Source organism: Macaca nemestrina, chromosome 16, assembly GCF_043159975.1.
Source record: "Macaca nemestrina isolate mMacNem1 chromosome 16, mMacNem.hap1, whole genome shotgun sequence".
Lineage (NCBI taxonomy): Eukaryota > Metazoa > Chordata > Mammalia > Primates > Cercopithecidae > Macaca > Macaca nemestrina.
In genome coordinates, this window is record NC_092140.1 from 75,901,145 (window position 1) to 75,919,063 (window position 17,919).

Genomic DNA, 17,919 nt, shown 5'->3' on the forward strand with positions numbered 1-17,919 from the left:
AATGACCTAATTGAATACTGTCATCGTAAAAATGAAGAAATGGAGGCACAGTGAGATTGGCTCCAAGTCATCCAGCTAGATGGTGGTAGAGCCAGGGTTAACTCCTAGGTCTCCTCCCAACACACAGAGTCTGTGAGCCTCTGCCAAGTTAGGTCTCTCACCTAAATTATCTTACAATTATTTATTGAGTACCTGTTGTGTGCCAGGTACAGGGCTAGGTATTGAAGATGTTAAATCGAATGACATTGTTGCGATCCTTCCACTTGGTAGTCTAGGAAGCATGCAGATGGGCGAATCAATTCCACACACAGTTAGCCCGAAGACAGGTGATACAGAGAGCCACGGGGGCTCAGAGCAGGGATGCCCGGATCTGCAAGTGGCTGAGAATGTCCAGAATTGGGATTCTGACACTGAGTTCGGAAGGAAGAATCAAGTTAGCCAGATCAGGGGAAGTGAGAGCTTTTCCGGTGGAGCAGAGCCTGTGGGAAGTCAGGGAAGAGAGGAGCTTGAGAAGCTGGAGGAATGGATGGATGGGAGAAATGGCTGGAGGTGAGGCGTGGGTGCAGGGGCTGGGTCACGGAGGCTGGGTATGTCCACCTAAGAAGTCTGGATTTTATTAAGAAAGCTGTGGGGAGCCAGACAGGCCAGCTGGAAGACAGGCTAGAAAGACAGTCTGGTGCTTTTTCTAAATACCAGATGGTAGTGACACCAGGACAAATCTTTTGCCTTTCTGGGCCTGTCTTTCCCCAAGCACACCTTGAGTCACACAGTGACAGGCAAGCTTGTTATATGAATTCCCCACCTACCATTAAGAGAGCTGCTGAAAAATGAGTTCCTATGGCTTAAATTGATCCCATTCTCTTGGCCTGAAACTTGCTACAAAGTGCTGTTCATTTTTCCTATGGGCTTTATAGCTCACCCTGGACTCTGAAAAACCATTACATCAGTTTAGTAAGGTTGAACCACGTAAAATGTATCATTTGTAACCTGTTGCCTTGCCAGACTGAATCCTAGAAAGTGTTTCTGTGCAGTGGTTATCAAACCTGGACAGTCATCTGAGGCAAGTGGTTAAAAAAAATATGTATTTTCAGACACCACCTCCTGGGGCTCAGGAATCTGTGTATTTATTTTGCTTTGTGAGTTGCTCTGCTATAGGCAGCCTGGCCCTGATTTTCTGCTCAGATATTTTGGGTATCGCTAGTTGGAACTAACTAAAGAGGAACGTGTATTGAATGCCTGCTGGTGCCAATTAAACACTGATTCCTCAGTCTCCTGCACATGGATGCGTACAAGCACCTATGTGGCTGACATTTTTCATGTTCCATGACAGGTACTCCTCTTTGTGTGAGCTGAAAACATCTAACTCTTCCTTCATTTCCTACATTTGTTGCATCTTCAACTCTCAATCTCTTCAAAACACTTTCCAATAGTCATTTTTCTCTCTTTCCTCTCGGCACACGAGAGGCTTTGTCATCTCATTGGAAGATATCAATTGGTTTATTTATTTTTAAAAAATTCTTGGTGAACATACTGTTTTATTAAAGCAGCTTGAATGACTACATATGCAAGTGTGCACTGGCTCTGTGGGAAATGTTATATGCAGGATTGTGGAGATCAATAAACAAGGCTGAAAATCCCTGTATAATCATAACAGTCTGGGCACGTCTGGCATCTCAGCAACGTGCAACATATATACAAACCCAAATAAATATTTGACACAAAAATATGATCAGTTCAGACTACAGGAAAGAACAGGCTGCCAGATCCAGAGATGGGTTAATGGGTGGTCCTATCAGAGGGCCGGGGAGCACCACGGAGTTTGTTACATTTCTGACAGTCCTGGAGGTCACTTAACCCTTTCTAAGGTCTTCAGAACACATTATGACAATGTGTCAAGTTTAAATCGGGGTCTTGTCCACGTGTTTCTGTTTTGCTTATAGGCACAGAAGGAGGGCACATGCTTTCACAGAGACTTGTGGGCCCTTGGGGGCGAGTAAGAGGCAACTCCAACATGGTGGAGAGTACCCCACTTAGGCAGCAGTGGTGGTGTACAGCGCTGCTCGCCCGAGCAGGCCTACAGCTGGTTTCTCTGAACAGCTGCCTCCGAAGATGCTTAGAAAGCACCGCACAGGCATAGGCCAAAACTGGAACTCTTGCAGGCAAAGGAGAATTCAAGCAGCTTCTAGTCCAGGATCCTCAACTGCATGCACAAGTGTTTCTGGGGATGTCTGAGAATCCCTAGTGGATGTGTGTGTTGCAGAGAGGTTAAAAAAGGTTGAGAAACACGAATCTTGTGCGGTATCTCCCTTATTTTACAGATAAAGAAATCAAGGCCCAGAGGGGGAAGTGATTTTCCCTCAGAGTTTATTTGTGTAAGGCATAAGCTTGGAACCAACGTCTCCTAAACCCCAGCCCTGGTCACCTCCCACTCACCACACAGCCCCTTTGTTCTCATTGTCATCACAGCTCCCCTTGGATTTGCATGGTAGTTCTCATTTTCCCCAAGCTCTTTCACATTTGTTGTCCTGTTTTATCCTTACCAACACTCCTGGCAGATAGGAACGGCAGGTAATAATAATTGCCACATTTTACAGAGCGGAAGATGAAGTCCAGAAAGATGATAAAGAGATAATTAAATTTAGCGGTGAATAAGGATCCTGAAACATTAGAAGGTTAGGTATCCAGAGGAGGAACCAGCCCAGTCTGCATTTTCCTAAAGGGTAGAACTAAGGCCAGTGAGTAAATTCCCAGCAGCACAGTACAGGAGTGATGTGGACTTTGAAGTCCAGAGCCCAGATCCTTCTCTGGTCAACTGGTGACCATAGCAAGACATTTAATCCCTCTGAGCATCAGCCTTCTCAATAGTACAAGGAATGATAAGTAATAAATTGGTCATCTCTTGGGCCAAAAGCTCAACAAATAGGAGTTATTATGAGGGCCCAGAAGGGGGTTTCAGTTGAACATAAGAAAGACGTTTCCATCAAAGAGAGAAGTTGGTAAGTGGAATGTGCTGTCTTGCAAAGGAATGAGCTTGTTGTCACTGGAAGGATTCAAGAAGAAACTGGAAAACCAGCAGTCAGAAATAGCATGTAGTAAGAAATTGGACATTTAGAAAATCGGACATGTAGAATATTCCATACTTCTTGCAATGCCAAGATTCTATGGTGTGTTCTGGATAAGCTTGAATGCTCTGACCCCTCTCTGTTCTCCAAGCATGCTCTCTGCTGCCTAGGAGCCTATTCTCTCTGTCCAGAAGGCTCTTCTTTGCCTTCCCATCCTTCAGTCTCCGCAAAATCTCCCTTTCTTAGAGACACATTCCCTGACCAACCTCCTTCCCCATTAACTCAATTGCCAGTTACAGTTTGATGACTCACATAAGGGCCACACCAAGGGTGCAAGTCTCAGACTCCCAGGCTAAGCCTCTTTTCAGCAGGCTTGGTTAGCTGTTGAAGACTAAAGTCCATCAATAACTCCTGCAACATAGCCAACTACACTGCAAAACAGTGAGAAACTCCAGCAGCTGCTCTACCATCCAGAGAACAAGACTCTGTGACCACTGGGTTCCAGTTTACTACCATATATTAAGTTCTGAACATGTGCTCAGTACAGTGCCACTTGCTGGGGGTTCAAAGATAAAAATAAACCACAATGCTTACCGTCAAGGAGCCCAGGCTAGTGGGTAAGGCCAACAATCTTTATATAAGTTGAGGAAGTGCATAGCCTATCCTGGGTACTTGAGAAGGGATCTCCAGGCTCAAACTGAGGTCCAGGGAAGGCTTCTTGGAGGAGCTGACACTCAAACACTCCAATGTCTCACATTCCTTATGATCAAGAAGGTTATTGCTATGTATATCTTGCTGGGTCAGTGGATATATTCCTGGGGCAAAGCTTCAGCTGATGAGCATTCATTGCACCTCGATTTATCTTCCAGAACTTCTGCAGAAGTACAAGATGCCTTCGTGACCTACACAGTGTATGATGACATCATCACCATTAAGCTCATCCAAGAGGCCTGCAACATTCTGGGTAAGTATGAAAGAACTTGTTTTCCTTTCTTAGAGCTGCTGTAACAAAACCGGGTTGATTCTCATTATTGCCGTGGTTATAGTCTATAAAGCTGCTGCAATGCTGAATTAGTGAATACTGAACCGTTGTTCCTAGGGGAAATACAGGGTTAGTTTCCTGAAAGTCTCTGGTCACAAGATTTTTGCCAACCAATCAATGCATAACTTCGTTTCATGTGTGCTTCTGTGAAAAAAAAATATATTTAATATACATAGCTGATTCATTCACACTGAACTGCTGGCCAACAGTACTGTAACTCATGCTTGAAGGAGGCTAATCTAACACTGCCTGTTCTCTGAAAGGATGTAACAGTCTTCTTGTGCTTAGGGACACTAGACAGCACTTCAGCCTACATTTTGGGGTCATTCTAAACAGCAAAATCACCAAAAAAAAGCAGAAAAATGTGAAAAACATGACACTAAATAGACTGCAACAAGGACACTTGGTTATAGTTCGAACTAAAATAAGAACGTAGAGCACAGCTTTGTGCTGCCTTGGCTAGAAGCATTCATGTTGGCCAGTAGAAATTCTGTGTCTGTGAATGATCTTGACAACTCTGTGAGTATTGATTTCAGAACTACGGATAAATAAGTAGCCAAATTTTTGAGTATGAAATCCTCAAATAATAAGGATCGATTGTATCATAACCTAGGTGGCTTAAAACTATAGAAATTCATTTTCTTGTGGTTCAGGGGACCAGAGGTCCAAAATCAGGTTGCTGGCAGGGCCATATTCTCTCTGAAGGCTCTCAGGAAAAATTCTTCTTTCCCTCTTCCAACTTCGGGTGGCCCCAGGCTTTCCTGGGCTAGTGGCAGCATAACTCCAATCTCTGCTTCTGTCTTCACGTGGCTGTCTTCTCCCTGTATTTGTGTCTCTGTGTCTAAATTTCCATCTTCTCATTAGGACATCAAGCATATTGGATTTAGGGTCCATCCTAAATGACATCATTTTAACTTGATTACCCAATTTCCAAACAATGTCACATTCACAAGTTCCTGGTAGACATGAATTTTGGGGAGCACTATTTAACCCAGTACAGGGCTCAGGCATGACCCTTTCCATTTGAGTGACCTTAGGCTTCTTACAGACAACAATGATGAGCACCACCGTCTGCACCACTACCATCATGTTTGGCTTTGATGTTGGTTTTACAGGTGCACTAATGCCTTTAGAATGGTCTGCTATGATTCCCTCTGGGTGTCAGGAGGAACAACATTGAGAATCCACGTATGCCATCCACACTCATGCTTACCTGGAAATGGATGTGGGGTGCTCTGCAGCGTGCTGAGGGCCCTTCCCCTGTCTGCTCTCCATCGCATATTTTCCCATCTGCTTGGACATGAAAATGCCATTGACAGGGTCATAGGAGGGGGACCACGTGTGGATGGTCCCACTGACAACATACATATCCTCCCAGGATGGTTTTTCCCATGAACGTATTAGCACAGAATTTTTTTTATCTTGTTAATCTGCTCACTCCCCAGGCCCTGAGGCCCTGAGGGGAAAAGGTACAGGACAAAAAAAAAAAAAAAAAAAAGAAAGAAAAAATAAATTAGCTCTGCCTCGTTCTAGTTTAATGACCAGAGACAAATTACCTAAACAGTCATAGTTTTCTCATCAGTTGAACAAGATCTACTCTTTAGAGTTATTTGGAGGATTAAATGAGAAAATGTATGTAAAAATATCATATGTGGTACCTGGTATATAATAGGCTCTCAAAAAACATTCCCTCCCTCCGTCCCTCCCTCCCTCCCTCTTTCCGTTTCTTCTTTCTTCCCTCCCTCCCCTTTGTGTTTCCTGGGATGCTGTAACAAAGTACCAACAACCAGGTTGTTTCAAATAACAAACATCAATTCTCTCTCAGTTCTAGAGGCCGGAAGTGTAAAGTCAAGGTGTTGGCTGGGTTCATTCCCCTGGAGGTTCTAGGGAGAACTTGTCTCTTGCTTCTCTCCCAGCTTCTGGCAGTTGCTGGCACCCCTTAGCCTGTAGACACATCTCCCCAATCTCTGTCCCCATCTCCACAGGCCATCCTCCCTGTGTGTTCACGTGGCCTTCTCATGTGGACAGCAGCCATTGGATTTAGGGCCCACCCTAATCCCTTATGTCCTTACCTTATTTTAACTAGCTACATCTGTTCTCTTTTCAAATAAGGTCACAGCCTGAGGTTCTGGGTGGACATCAATTTGGGGGCACATTATTTAACCCAGTACACCCTCCCTTTCTTTATCCTTCCTTCTTACAAGCACTGAGTACACAGTGAGCCAGGGCAGGCCTGAGGGGAGGGAGGGGCAGGCAGCCTCCAACATCCCAGGCTCCAGGGATCTACGCAGGAAGCGGAAACCCCACTCTGTACTTCCAGGATCTTTGATGAAGTCCCTTTTTCCATTCCCATTGAGCTTCCTTTACCCGTTCCTCATAGGCGGTGCTGCCTTGGGCCACTGTGAGAGTGTGAGATGGCATTTAAGGATGATCTCACGCAGATGCTGCATCAGGCCTCATGCTTGGCACCTGGAACCCGTGTATAGCCTTGTTGGAAGTGTCTGACTAGGCCCAGTCCCTGAGAGCATGCAAGCTGGCTCTTATGCAGCCTGCAGAGGGTCCGGCAGCAGGGGCCATAGTTTTGAGTTGGTTTCATGGTGCCTCTGAGGGCCTAGCAAATTGACTTGCCATTCTCAGGAACAATAAACCTAAACAATGATATAGGTTTAAGTCAGTGGCAGGTACCACAGTCATCAGCCCAGCAGGCGTGCCTGAGAACACGCCAGGGCAGCTAGCTAATGCTAAACCCACAGGGACAGGCAGCTTCTCCAGAGCACAGCAGTGATGTGTAAAGTGCCTGTGTCATGTGAGGCATTGAGCGTATTTCCCTTTCCTTTGGATTTCAGAAACATTCTCTGATGATTAAAAAGATAGTGCCAGCTTTACTCGCAGGCAACTGGATCTGACAGATGCAAGGGCTTTTCCCATGGCTTTCACAGGGCGATGTGACTGACATCTACATCTCTTCTCATGCTCCTGGTCATCTCTTGAATGCAGAAGACCTTCCAGGGATCTGTATCCAGGAGAGGCCCAAAGACTCTGCCAAGCTGGGAGGGGGAAGTCATTGAGGCTAAGGAAGCTAGATGTGTGTGGTGCTCAGAGTCCTCTCCGGTAACAAGCGGTCACCTGCTTCCCCTGCCCACTCTGGGCCACCATCTCATCATGCTGCTCTCTCGGAGCCACAGAGCCAAGAAGGGGCCAGAGCTGCCAATGAGGCCTGGCAGGTGATGGTGATCAGAGCTAGGAGGAATCTGGTGCCCCAGCTGGTTGTTAAAACAACTTCCAACCAGATGTGTGTTAGCCCCTAGTCACTTCCCACCTGCATCTTTCGATAGAACCAAGGTTGTATCTGAGGCTGGAAGTAAGGCACAAGGAGTGAAACAGTCGTTTGCTCCTTCAGCTCCTGGAATTCAGGCGCCAAGAGCAGCAACACCTCCCGGATGCTTCCGATAGCCAATTCCCAGCCTCCCACCACGGCAGCACTTAGAGGGGGGACACAGGCAGCTGGCAGACAGGGCCCCTGTGGCCTCCCAAGAATCACAGCTGGGCCTCTGCCCTGAATCCACCAACGAACTCTGCTCTCCAAAGAAGCTTACAGAGAGAGACTCTAGGCCGAAGCTGGCCCAGGAACTGGGAAGTGTCAGTGATACCTGTAAACCTCACCCCTATCCAGTCCAGCCTGTTTTGCGGGGACTCCCAGGCCCCTTTGTCTCTCCAGCAGCTGACACCAGGGGAGGTTTCTGTGGGGCCGGGTTATCAAAAAGCACACAGCATCGAGCTTTCTGCGCTCGAGTCTGAGCGCAGGGTGTGTGCTCTTTACCGCACTGTGCTGCTCCCAGGGCCTGCAGCCCTGGAGACCTGGGTTCTAGACTCAGCTCTGCTCCCCAGCTATGGCCTTCTTGTTCAACAGGTGGCAGCAGCACAGCCACCCCAGAGGGTCACCTGCCAGCCTTTGTGCTTGACACACCTGCCAAAGAGATTACCTCTTTTATTTTCTTAAGCATCACTTTAATTTTTTAAAAAGTATGCGATTACAATGTTAAATATGCTTTTGCAAACCAGACAGACAGATCCCCTCTTGATCCTAATATGTCCACCCCATATAGGCAAAGCCTAGGCGCTGCCCTTATGGCTGACTGTGATCCCAGTGAGGGCTGGAGGCCCACAAGTAAGTCCAGTGGTTTGCAATTGCCTCCTTTCTTCTAACTAAGTAAGAGGAGCATCTAGTAACCTTCCCTCCACAGAAAGAATACGCATCATTAGGTGGAAATTCTGTAATGAGGGGCGACTGCTTTTGAGCTGAAAATCTGGAGTTTTGACAGAGCTTAGGAAATAAAAGGGCAAAAAAGCTTAGAATGGGTAGTGAAATTAAGCCCACCTTTAGTCTTTTCTTGATTTTATTCCAAGGGATCCCAGCAGCAGAAGGACATAGTGGCTATATCGCATAGTCTTGATTTGGTCTGAGCCCTCTGCCAAAGAACATCTCGTTGTCATTCCAGAATGAGAATGGAGGGTGGATTCTATTCTGTCACACCAGCTGTGTGACCTTGGGCTAGAATTTCACTGAGAGTTGATCTCCTGCAAAAGGAATAATACCTTACAGGGTTGTGGGAAGGAATGAATTAAACCAAATGACAAATGTAAGGCACTTAGCAACATGCATGGCACATACTGGGTGTTTGGTAAATGTCAACTGAATGTTGAATCTGAAGGAAGGATGGGAGTCTTTCTACGTTTTGTACCTCTGGATCCTGTCCCTTATAAGAAGAGACAGGTTTTGCTATTCACTTCAAATGGCTGTGATAAAAAATTATGTTCTATGTGTACACAGGGAGGGGAACAACACACACTGGGGCCTGTCATGGGGGTCGGGGGTAAGGAGAGCATTAGCAGATTTAGTTAATGTATGCTGGGCTTAATACCTAGGTGATGGGTTGGTCCATGTAGGAAAGCACCGTGGCACACATTTAGGCATGTAACAAACCTGCACATCCTGCACATGTACCCCGGAACTTAAAATAAAATAAAATAAATTATGGGCCAGGTGCAGTGGCTCACGCCTGTAATCCCAGCACTTTGGGAGACTGAGGTGGGTGGATCACCTGAGGTCAGGAGTTCAAGACCAGCCTGGGCAACATGGTAAAACCCTGTCTCTACTAAAAATGCAAAAAGAAAAAAAAAAAAATTTGCCAGGCATGGTGGCGTGCCCCTGTAATCCCAGCTACTCAGGAGGCTTAGGCAGGAGAATCACTTGAACCTGGGACGTGGAGGCTACAGTGAGCCAAGATCGTGCCACTACACTCTAGCCTGGGTGACAGAGCAAGACTCTGTCTCAAAAAAAAAAAAAAAAAAAAAAAAAAATTATGTTCTGAGCTCTCTGATTAATGGTCAGCAAACTACATACAGACTAAGGGCCAGATCTGGGCCTTTGCCAGTTTGTGTAAATCAAGTTTTATTGGAACACAGCCATGCCACTTTGTTTACACATCATCCGTGGCTGCTTTTGTGTTACGTGGCAGGGCTGAGTAGCTGTACAAAGACCGTATGACCTGCAAAGCCGAAAACATTTACTATTTACTATCTGCCCTTTACAGGAAAATTTTGTCATTTCATGCTCTCAAGGATGCAGATATTTTACAAGATTCTAAAAATATCTTTTAACCTAAGAACTGCTCTGGACTGAATTGTGCCGCCATTCCCCAAATTCATATTTGGAAATGGAGCCTTTGGGAAATAATTTGGTTGAGATGAACTCATGAGGGTGGGGCCCTCTTGATAGGATTGGAGCTCTTATAGGAGAGATACCAGAGCGCTGGCTCTCTCCCTCCCTGTCACATGGGGACATGGTGAGAAGGTGACCCTCTAACAAGACAAGTAACCATATTAGCACCTTGATCTCAGACTTCTGGCCTCCAGAACTCTGAGAAAATAAACATCTGTTGTTTAAGCCCCCCCATCTATGGCATTTTGTCATGGTAGCCCTAGTGGACTAATATAAGAACTTGGATCAGCTTGTATATCTCCAGAAAGAAATACTCTGTATATATCATATCACCCCAGTCCATTTTTGTGGCTGTCTGTGCTCATGTACATCAAACGGTGTGGCAGTACCTTCAGCAGTGAGATGCCATCACATACCTGCCCCATTGCCGTCACATTCCCAACCCAACCAACCTGTGTAGAGGCAGCAGCCAGTCTACAGACCACTATGTGGGCTGGCCCACATCACCTTTCCACCGAAAGCCAACGTACCCAACGTACATCACTGTGGTTTCTCTCTGCCTAGCTTTGAGTGTCAGAAGTGTTTTCTTCTTGTCGTTTATTTCCATAACATCTATTAGCCTATATCTATCTGAAAGAGCAAATCAGTATGGCGAACGCAGTTTTCAAATAAGAAGTTGAGATGCAAAATTGAGTGAACACATGTATGAGATGTGGAATCAGGACAGCCCCAGGAAGCCCGTGGTGATTCTGTATGTCTACAACGCCCGTGAGACTGAGAGAGCAAGAGCAAGACCTAGCCAAAGGGAAAGCTACAGGAAGGACATTTTACTCTCTAACAAAATACACTGGTCAGTTGAAAATCCTCTCTTTGACAAAGGAAAAAGCATGCTTAGTCACCAATAGCAAGGGCTTTGCTTTCCATGTGGGCTTCAGAATGCAATTTCCCTACCTTGAAGCAATTGCTGGTGCTTTTCCAGACCGCTCTGCCACTGCATAGCTCTGTGCTTTCCAATTAGCATAATTCAGGAGGGGACCAGATGGCAGGTTGAGCACTGCATAAGGAATTGTTCTGTGTATGAATAAGTGCCTACTTAGTGTGTAAGTGGGTTATTAGTGATCTGAAGTGACAAAATTCAAAACAACACACAACAGCCATTTGGCACAGCTGTGTCCGTCTAGACTTTGCTTGCGAAGACACCCATAGTAAAATGTGTTTCAACAGTTAGCTATCAGCAAATGCCAGCAAGCCTCTCTGCACTCACATCTTTAAAAAGAAGAACAATATAAAATTGACAAAGTCTTGAAGTCAGGCATTGTAACGTTTGCTCTGTACCATACTCCTCTGAGGGTGGGACAAGTAACTCAGGCTGCGCAGCCAGCCACGAATGGAGACCTGAATTCAGGTCTGCTGATTCCAAGGCTGGTGCTTCATTCCACAGACTGGAGGGGAAGTTGACGATGTCTGGAGCAAAGGCTTTGGAATCAGACTGACCTGGATGAGCCCCCCTGGCTACACCAGCTCCTGATAATGTAACCCGGGGCAAATGTTCCCCTGGTTGTGCAGCAATGATACCTGTGACACTTTGTTCACCTTATTTGATTTCATCTGTAGGACAACAACTCAGAGGGTTTCACCTGTCCTACAGAAGAAATCAAATAAGGTGAGCAAAATGCCTGACACCCAGTGGGTATACAGCAAGGTACCTCACCCTATCCCTCACCCCTCTATCGGTTGGCGATAGACCCCTGGCCCTCTGCTGTGGCCCTGGTAGGGCTGACTACTCTGTTCCAAGGTTTGACGGGAACCAGACAGCTTCTTCTCTACCAGGCTTCAGTGGAACTGTTTCATCCCTGCAGAGCACCACTTTCTGAGCTGCCTTAATCGACTTCCAGTTTATTTTTTCTCTATGCCTGAATAAACTTACTACTACTTCTGAAACCCAAGCCTCCCAACTTAGAGTCTTCTTCCTCCTTGCAAACTATAGCATGGACGCGGGTAGATGTTTCTTTCCTTCTCTCAAACTCCTCTTTCTCCTACTCCAAAATATTTCCCCATAAATTAACTCATGCCTGACATTAGTGATATAATTGGAGAAAAAGAGTATGTGAGATTGTGGCTCTTTTCAGGTATCTGAAGAGTAATCCTTTGAATACCAATGCTTTGGGGGAAAAATTACCACTTTTCAATGGAAAACTTTGTCAAAGGTAGAGCATGTACTTCCCTTTGCTGTTGAAGAGCATACGTTTTGCTGGGTGACTCAGGAAGGGTGCCATGAGGAATAGCTCTTGTTGCCTGTGACTTGGGTAATGGGAGGTGGGCAGGGGTCTTGGCAAGTCTGGCCCTGAGTGGGCTGTTTGCCTAGGAGGCTCTGCTTTGGTGGCTAGGCTGTCCCTGCCAGCCTCATTGCAGCTTCAACAGGTTCCCTCTGTCCCCGTGCCCTAGACAGCCCAACTCTACTCTTTCCAGTACCTTGAGCTGAAACCCAGCAAGAAGCAAATGTTTCCCAGTGACAAAGAAGACCCATGCTTGTTAAGTCAGAAAGTTTGAGTTCATGCAACATTCCAATGTAAAAGCTTGTTAGAAATCTCCACACCTGGGGAACCAAGTATAGAAGCTTTGTGACCATTGTTTCCTTCTGGAAAAAAGTCTTGGCTAGGTGCTGTAATCCCAGCACTTTTGGAGGTCAAGTCGGGTGGATCACTTGAGCCCAGGAGTTTAAGACCAGCCTGGGTAACATGGCAAAACACCCATCTCTAGAAAAAATACAAAAATTACCCAGGCATGATGGCACAAATCTGTAGTCCCGGCTACTTAGGAGGCTGAGGCAGGAGGACCACCTGAGCCTGGGGATGTTGAAGCTGTGTGAGCCATGATGGCGCCACTGCACTCCAGCCTGGGCAACAGAGTGAGACCCTGTCTAAAAAATAAAAAAATAAAAATAAAAAAAACAACCAACCAAAAAAACCCCAAGTCTTTTATTTATTTAAAAACAAAACCAAAACCAAAAAACAACGTATTTTAACACACACACAAAAGTAGAGAGAATTGTGTACAGAAGCCCACATACCCTCCGCCCAGCTTCACTAGTTAACAATATTTTGCCAATCTTATTTCATCTATTTGATTCCTCCACTCTTTTTCTGGTTTTATTTTTTCTGGAGTATTTTAAAGCAATTACCAGGTTTCTCACAATTTCATTCATAAATATTTCAGTATGAGTCTCTAACAAGATAAAGACATTAAAAATATACTGATAATGCCCCGATTATAACTAACAAAATTCATAGCATTACAGATGCCTGGGCTGCAGGTGTATTTCAGCTGGCCATGGATAAACATGGTCTTTATCGTGTTATTATGTAAGATTCTCTATGGTCTTTTCAGAGCAATCAACAGAAACTTTTTTACTTTGACGTAATTTCAAACTTGCGAAAGGCTTACAAGAATAGTACAAAGAATTCCCATGTAGTCTTTATCCATATTCCCCAAATGTTGACATTTTACCATATAGTGTCTATCCTTCTCTTCATATCTAGATTTATACTTTTTTTCTTGAAATTGTTAGTATATTGCAAATGTGGTGCCTTTTTGTCCTTAAAAATTCTCTTAAATAACTACAGTACAACAATCAAACTCAGGAAATGAACATGGATATAGTGCTATTATCTAATCTATAGAACTTATTGAGATTTTTCCAATTGACCCAATGATGTCCTTCAGAGCAAAAGAAAATCCTGGATCATGTCAGTTATCATGTCTCTTCAGTACTCTTTGGCTTGGAACAGTTTCTGAGTCTCTTTATGTTTTATAAAATTGGTATCTTTGGAAAGTTCTGGTCAGACATTTTGCAAAATGTCCCTCAATTCAGGATTATCTGATATTCCTCATGATATAATTCAGGTTATGCTTTCTTGGCAGGAAGATCACAGACGTGATCTTTTGTCCTTCCCAGTTTATCATATCAGGAGGCATATTGCATTGATCTGTCCTATTATTAGTGAGGCTAACCTTGATCACTTGATTTACTTAGAATTTGCCAGCTTTCTCCACTGTAAAGTTACCTTTTCCCTTTGTAATTAGTATCTTGTGAGAAGATACTTTCAGATTATGCAGATATCTTGTCGTTTCTCAAACTCCCTCTTTCACAATTTTAGTATTTATTTGTGATTTTTGTCTGAATCGATACTTATGATGGAAGTCAAATAGTAATTTTCTAAAATATTATTCCTTTTGTATTCATTGAGTTTCTATAAGGAAGAATTTCCCCCTCTCCCCCATGTTTTTATTTACGTATTTCAATGTAGATTTGTGATTTTTATTTTTTAAAAACAGGCTGTAATCCTTTCCTTTTATTATTTATTTTGATGCTCAAATTCTGCAAGAGTTAGCCAGTGACAGCCTCCCTAAACTGGCCCCTGTGTCCTTTTGACATGTCCCCATTATTCTTTGATCACTTCTTTACCTTCTTCATAACAAGATGTTATGGGCTGATCTCATCCTTTCCCTGCCCCAGCCCTTGAAGCTGCCACTTCTCCAAGGCCCTGATTCCTTTTACAGGAGAAGGGCATTTAAAAACTAAGATCTAGACATTAGACAACCCCACTGCTTCCGGGGTGTCACTGCTTTTAGGCCCTCTTAGTGGACAGTGCTGGAAAATAGATGTCATATACACACACCCACCCACACACACACACGTACACACATACACACATCCATCTCTCTCTATATATACATATATGTTTTATATAATATTATATGTCTAAAATTTATAAAATATATAAACATATTAGATACATAATATATTAGATATATATATATATCTAAAACCATGATAGATTTCATTGTCTTATTATGTTAGATTTTCTAATCCAGAGGCACAGGGTTCATTCTAGTCTTCTCCTTTCCATAATTGTAACTTCGTTCTCAGATAGTGAAAAACCTGGCTCCCACTATCCACAATGTATTACTTGTTCAGAACATAGTTTCAGAATTGCTAACCCACTCTGCTGTGAAAAGGAAGCCTACTAACTGCAGTAAAATATTTGTTTAAAGTTCTTTTTGCTTTTGGCCTGAGGACACAGTAGTGTAAATACTATATTCAAATATTACTGGGTTAATTTTTTTCCTGGGTAATTATGTTATTCAAAACTGTTCTGTTGAAATGCTGTTCTGTGAATTTGTTTCTGTTTGTATTCCATCTTAGGGGTTTTCTCTATCCTTGTTGATCTTATATTTTATTTGTTTTAAGCATATGAAACATTAACATGACCCCCCCAAACCAGAACTGTTCAAAAAGTTATGCTCAGAAAAATGTCGTTTTCCCCAACTCCACAATTTTTCTAATCTTTCCACCCCATTCCCTACCAATGTCCTGTAGGTAACCAATCTCAATAGATCCAGGTTTATCCTTCAGGTGTTTAATTTTGCACAAGTAAGCAGATAGATGATTATTTCCTTGTTTTCTCTTCTTTCTTACATGAAAGAATACTAAGCATAGCATAAATTGTCCCCTGCACTATCAAAAAACATTTTAAGGCACTTTAGTTTAGTTCTTTCTTGCAGTTTCTAACTATTTCTTGTATATCTTGGATCCTCTGTGACTTAGCAGGCTCTTAGAATCTTAAATACACTGAGGTGAAACTGCATAAAAGACTAAGACAGGTGTTGATTTTTTTTAAAAAGTGGGCTTTATTCTCTGCTGGACAAGCATTCTCAACTAATAATTCTAGAAAAAGCTCCAAACCCATTACAGGTGGAAAACACCACGCTCAAACCCCAGATCCTTGTTTCAGAAACAGTTCCTCTCTCAGCCAGATGTCCTTTCCTGTTAACAGAGCTGGTCATCCACAAACAAAATAACCAGAGCCTGGAACAAACAGCTTCATGGATTTTTGTAAGTTTAAAGATTTAAAAGTCAAACAGGCAGTCTTTTACCCAAAGCTGCCACTCTCACTTGAATATAACTTTGCTTGGCTTACAGGCAGCCCAGTCCTCCTGGCAGAGGTTCTTGGGAGAAGGGGGGCCACTGGGACCCCTGCTTTTCCTGGCAGGTAACAGGATGCACCTGCTCAGAGCTCCAGCCGCCAGGATGCACAGCACAGCTGTTTTTTCTTAGTCTGAATAAGCTAGATTTAGAGGTAACAGAGGGATGGAAGCAGGAGAGCAGAAGGACAATTCCCCATCTGTCTGTTTACCTTTTAGCAGTTCTCCTCCCAGAGACTCAAGCATTGGAAAGGAACGTGGTAGAATTTGTCTCAGATCCCCTAGGGGTTAGCAGGTGGCCCCTGAATACTGGTATAGATAAGCCTGCCTGCAGCCAGCCAGGATGCACCCACAAGCAAAGAATCCAACGGAGGCAATTAACACAGGCCATTACCACTGGCTCCTTTACCATCCCAAGCTTTGTCTAGATTCAGATCGGTCTAATCAATTTTTGGAAAATATGTGTCACTCATCTTGGAAAATATGTACAACTCATCTCTGACAAAACTAGACCAATTCAGTGGGGACTCTATCCTGCTCAGATTAGAGAACAATGATCTGCCCCACGGTCTGGCTGTGGATTATGAGCTGTAGGGAAACTGCTCTTCAGACCATCCTAGGAAGCAAGCAGGGGCTGGAGAGTGCTCAGACCTCCTTGGTCTGTCCTCTGTAGGATTTAGCCATGGATAACTCATGAGACCTGGAATGTCCCTTGCTGTGAATTTCAAATCCAGCCAGAGCATCATAGAGTTTTTCAAGGATGTAACCACAGATACTGGTGATGGTGAGCTCTTCAGGCCTTCCATAAACCTGGGCAGTACAGACATTCGCCCCAGCCCCCAGGACTTACATGTGTCACAGCCCCATTGTAAATAAGAGGGCGTTTCTCACAGGAGCTCCAGACCAGCAGCATGGATGGATGCCCTCTCTCCCGTGTCAATGATGCCAATGCATAAGCAGCCCTTGCCTTGGGGAGACTCCCTGCTTCTCTCATTGCTGCTTCAGAGGCTGGGGGATGTGGTACAAAAAGCGCTGAACTTAGAGTTGGAGCCTCTTCAACAAATCTGGCCTCTGCAACTCTATGTGACTGGAGTCAATTCACAGAGATGACTCAGCCCCCATAGGCTCAGCTGTAAAAAGGACATGATAATAAGGTTAGCTACCTTACAAGAGCTGGGCAAACATTGAGTAACAGAACCATAATTAATGTGTGTTGTCAGAACTATAAAATATTCTTTTTAAATGTTTGCTGTCTCTCCCATAAAGTGGACACTTGCCCACTGTCTATTCCAGCAGTGCAGCCTGGGGAGCGGGGAGGTGAGCAGCAGTCCCAGCTAACGCCGCAAATCTACCTCCAGGTGTTCATCAGTCACCTACGCTGTGTTTAGCACAGAAAACATGTAGGACCAGGTTGCTTCTCTCCAGAATTACCATGAATTAGGAAGAAAAAAATGCAACATTTAGGAAGAGAGAATTCCGTGTGACCTGGACCTTTCAGAGAAATCTTTATGGAGAATAGAATGTGAACACTGGGCCTCACAGGGAGGCCAGGATCTGATGAGGTCAAGAGAGAAAGGAAATGTCACTGCAAGTATTTGGTATCATCTTTGTGGTAAATCAGGATCCTATAGCCTTGAAGGCATAGGTTTTTCACTGTGTATTAGTTATTTCTCAGAGACATCCTTGTAGTCTTGTTAGAGACTGTTACATTTAAAGATGTGGGAGGTGTTGGGAGTGATCGTGGAGTGCCGTACCCTCCCCACCCAGAGTGAAGCTTGTTCCGAGTACTGGCTTCAGCGGCTAAGCAGGTATGGCATCTCTGCATCCCCTTCTTGACTTTGAGGAAATATTTGTCATGGAGACTCATGTTTCACAAGCACCTACCCAGTGCCAGGCTGCACTGGGCTCCTCACAAAGGCCCCATGACATCAATGTGGTTATTGGCATTTTACTGATGAGGCAAGTGACGGCTTAGAGAGTAGCTTAATAGTGTCACACAGCCAGGATGTGAACCCTCTGGAAATAAATGAAGACCACGCAAAGGACAACACATACCTCCCAGGGGATTTATTTAGGGGCTATACTTTGGTTTCTACAGGTGTCTCCAT

General features: G+C 44.3%; 1 protein-coding gene across 6 annotated transcripts in view; it reads right to left on the bottom strand.

Moving 5' to 3' along the window:
• The window catches only part of LOC105490738 (uncharacterized), a 78,412-nt gene that overhangs the window by 17,371 nt on the left and 43,122 nt on the right, over window positions 1-17,919 (bottom strand). Inside the window, exons 4-8 of one of the 6 annotated variants that reach the window (XM_071081315.1) lie at window positions 16,662-16,941; window positions 8,483-8,682; window positions 6,472-6,752; window positions 5,318-5,394; window positions 193-271 (exon numbers count right to left, since the gene is read on the bottom strand). In XM_071081315.1, the coding sequence (XP_070937416.1) occupies window positions 193-271; window positions 5,318-5,394; window positions 6,472-6,525 (210 nt within the window). In that variant the 5' untranslated portion in view covers window positions 6,526-6,752; window positions 8,483-8,682; window positions 16,662-16,941. The other 5 variants (XR_011614780.1, XM_071081312.1, XM_071081311.1 and 2 more) reach the window with 5 other exon arrangements.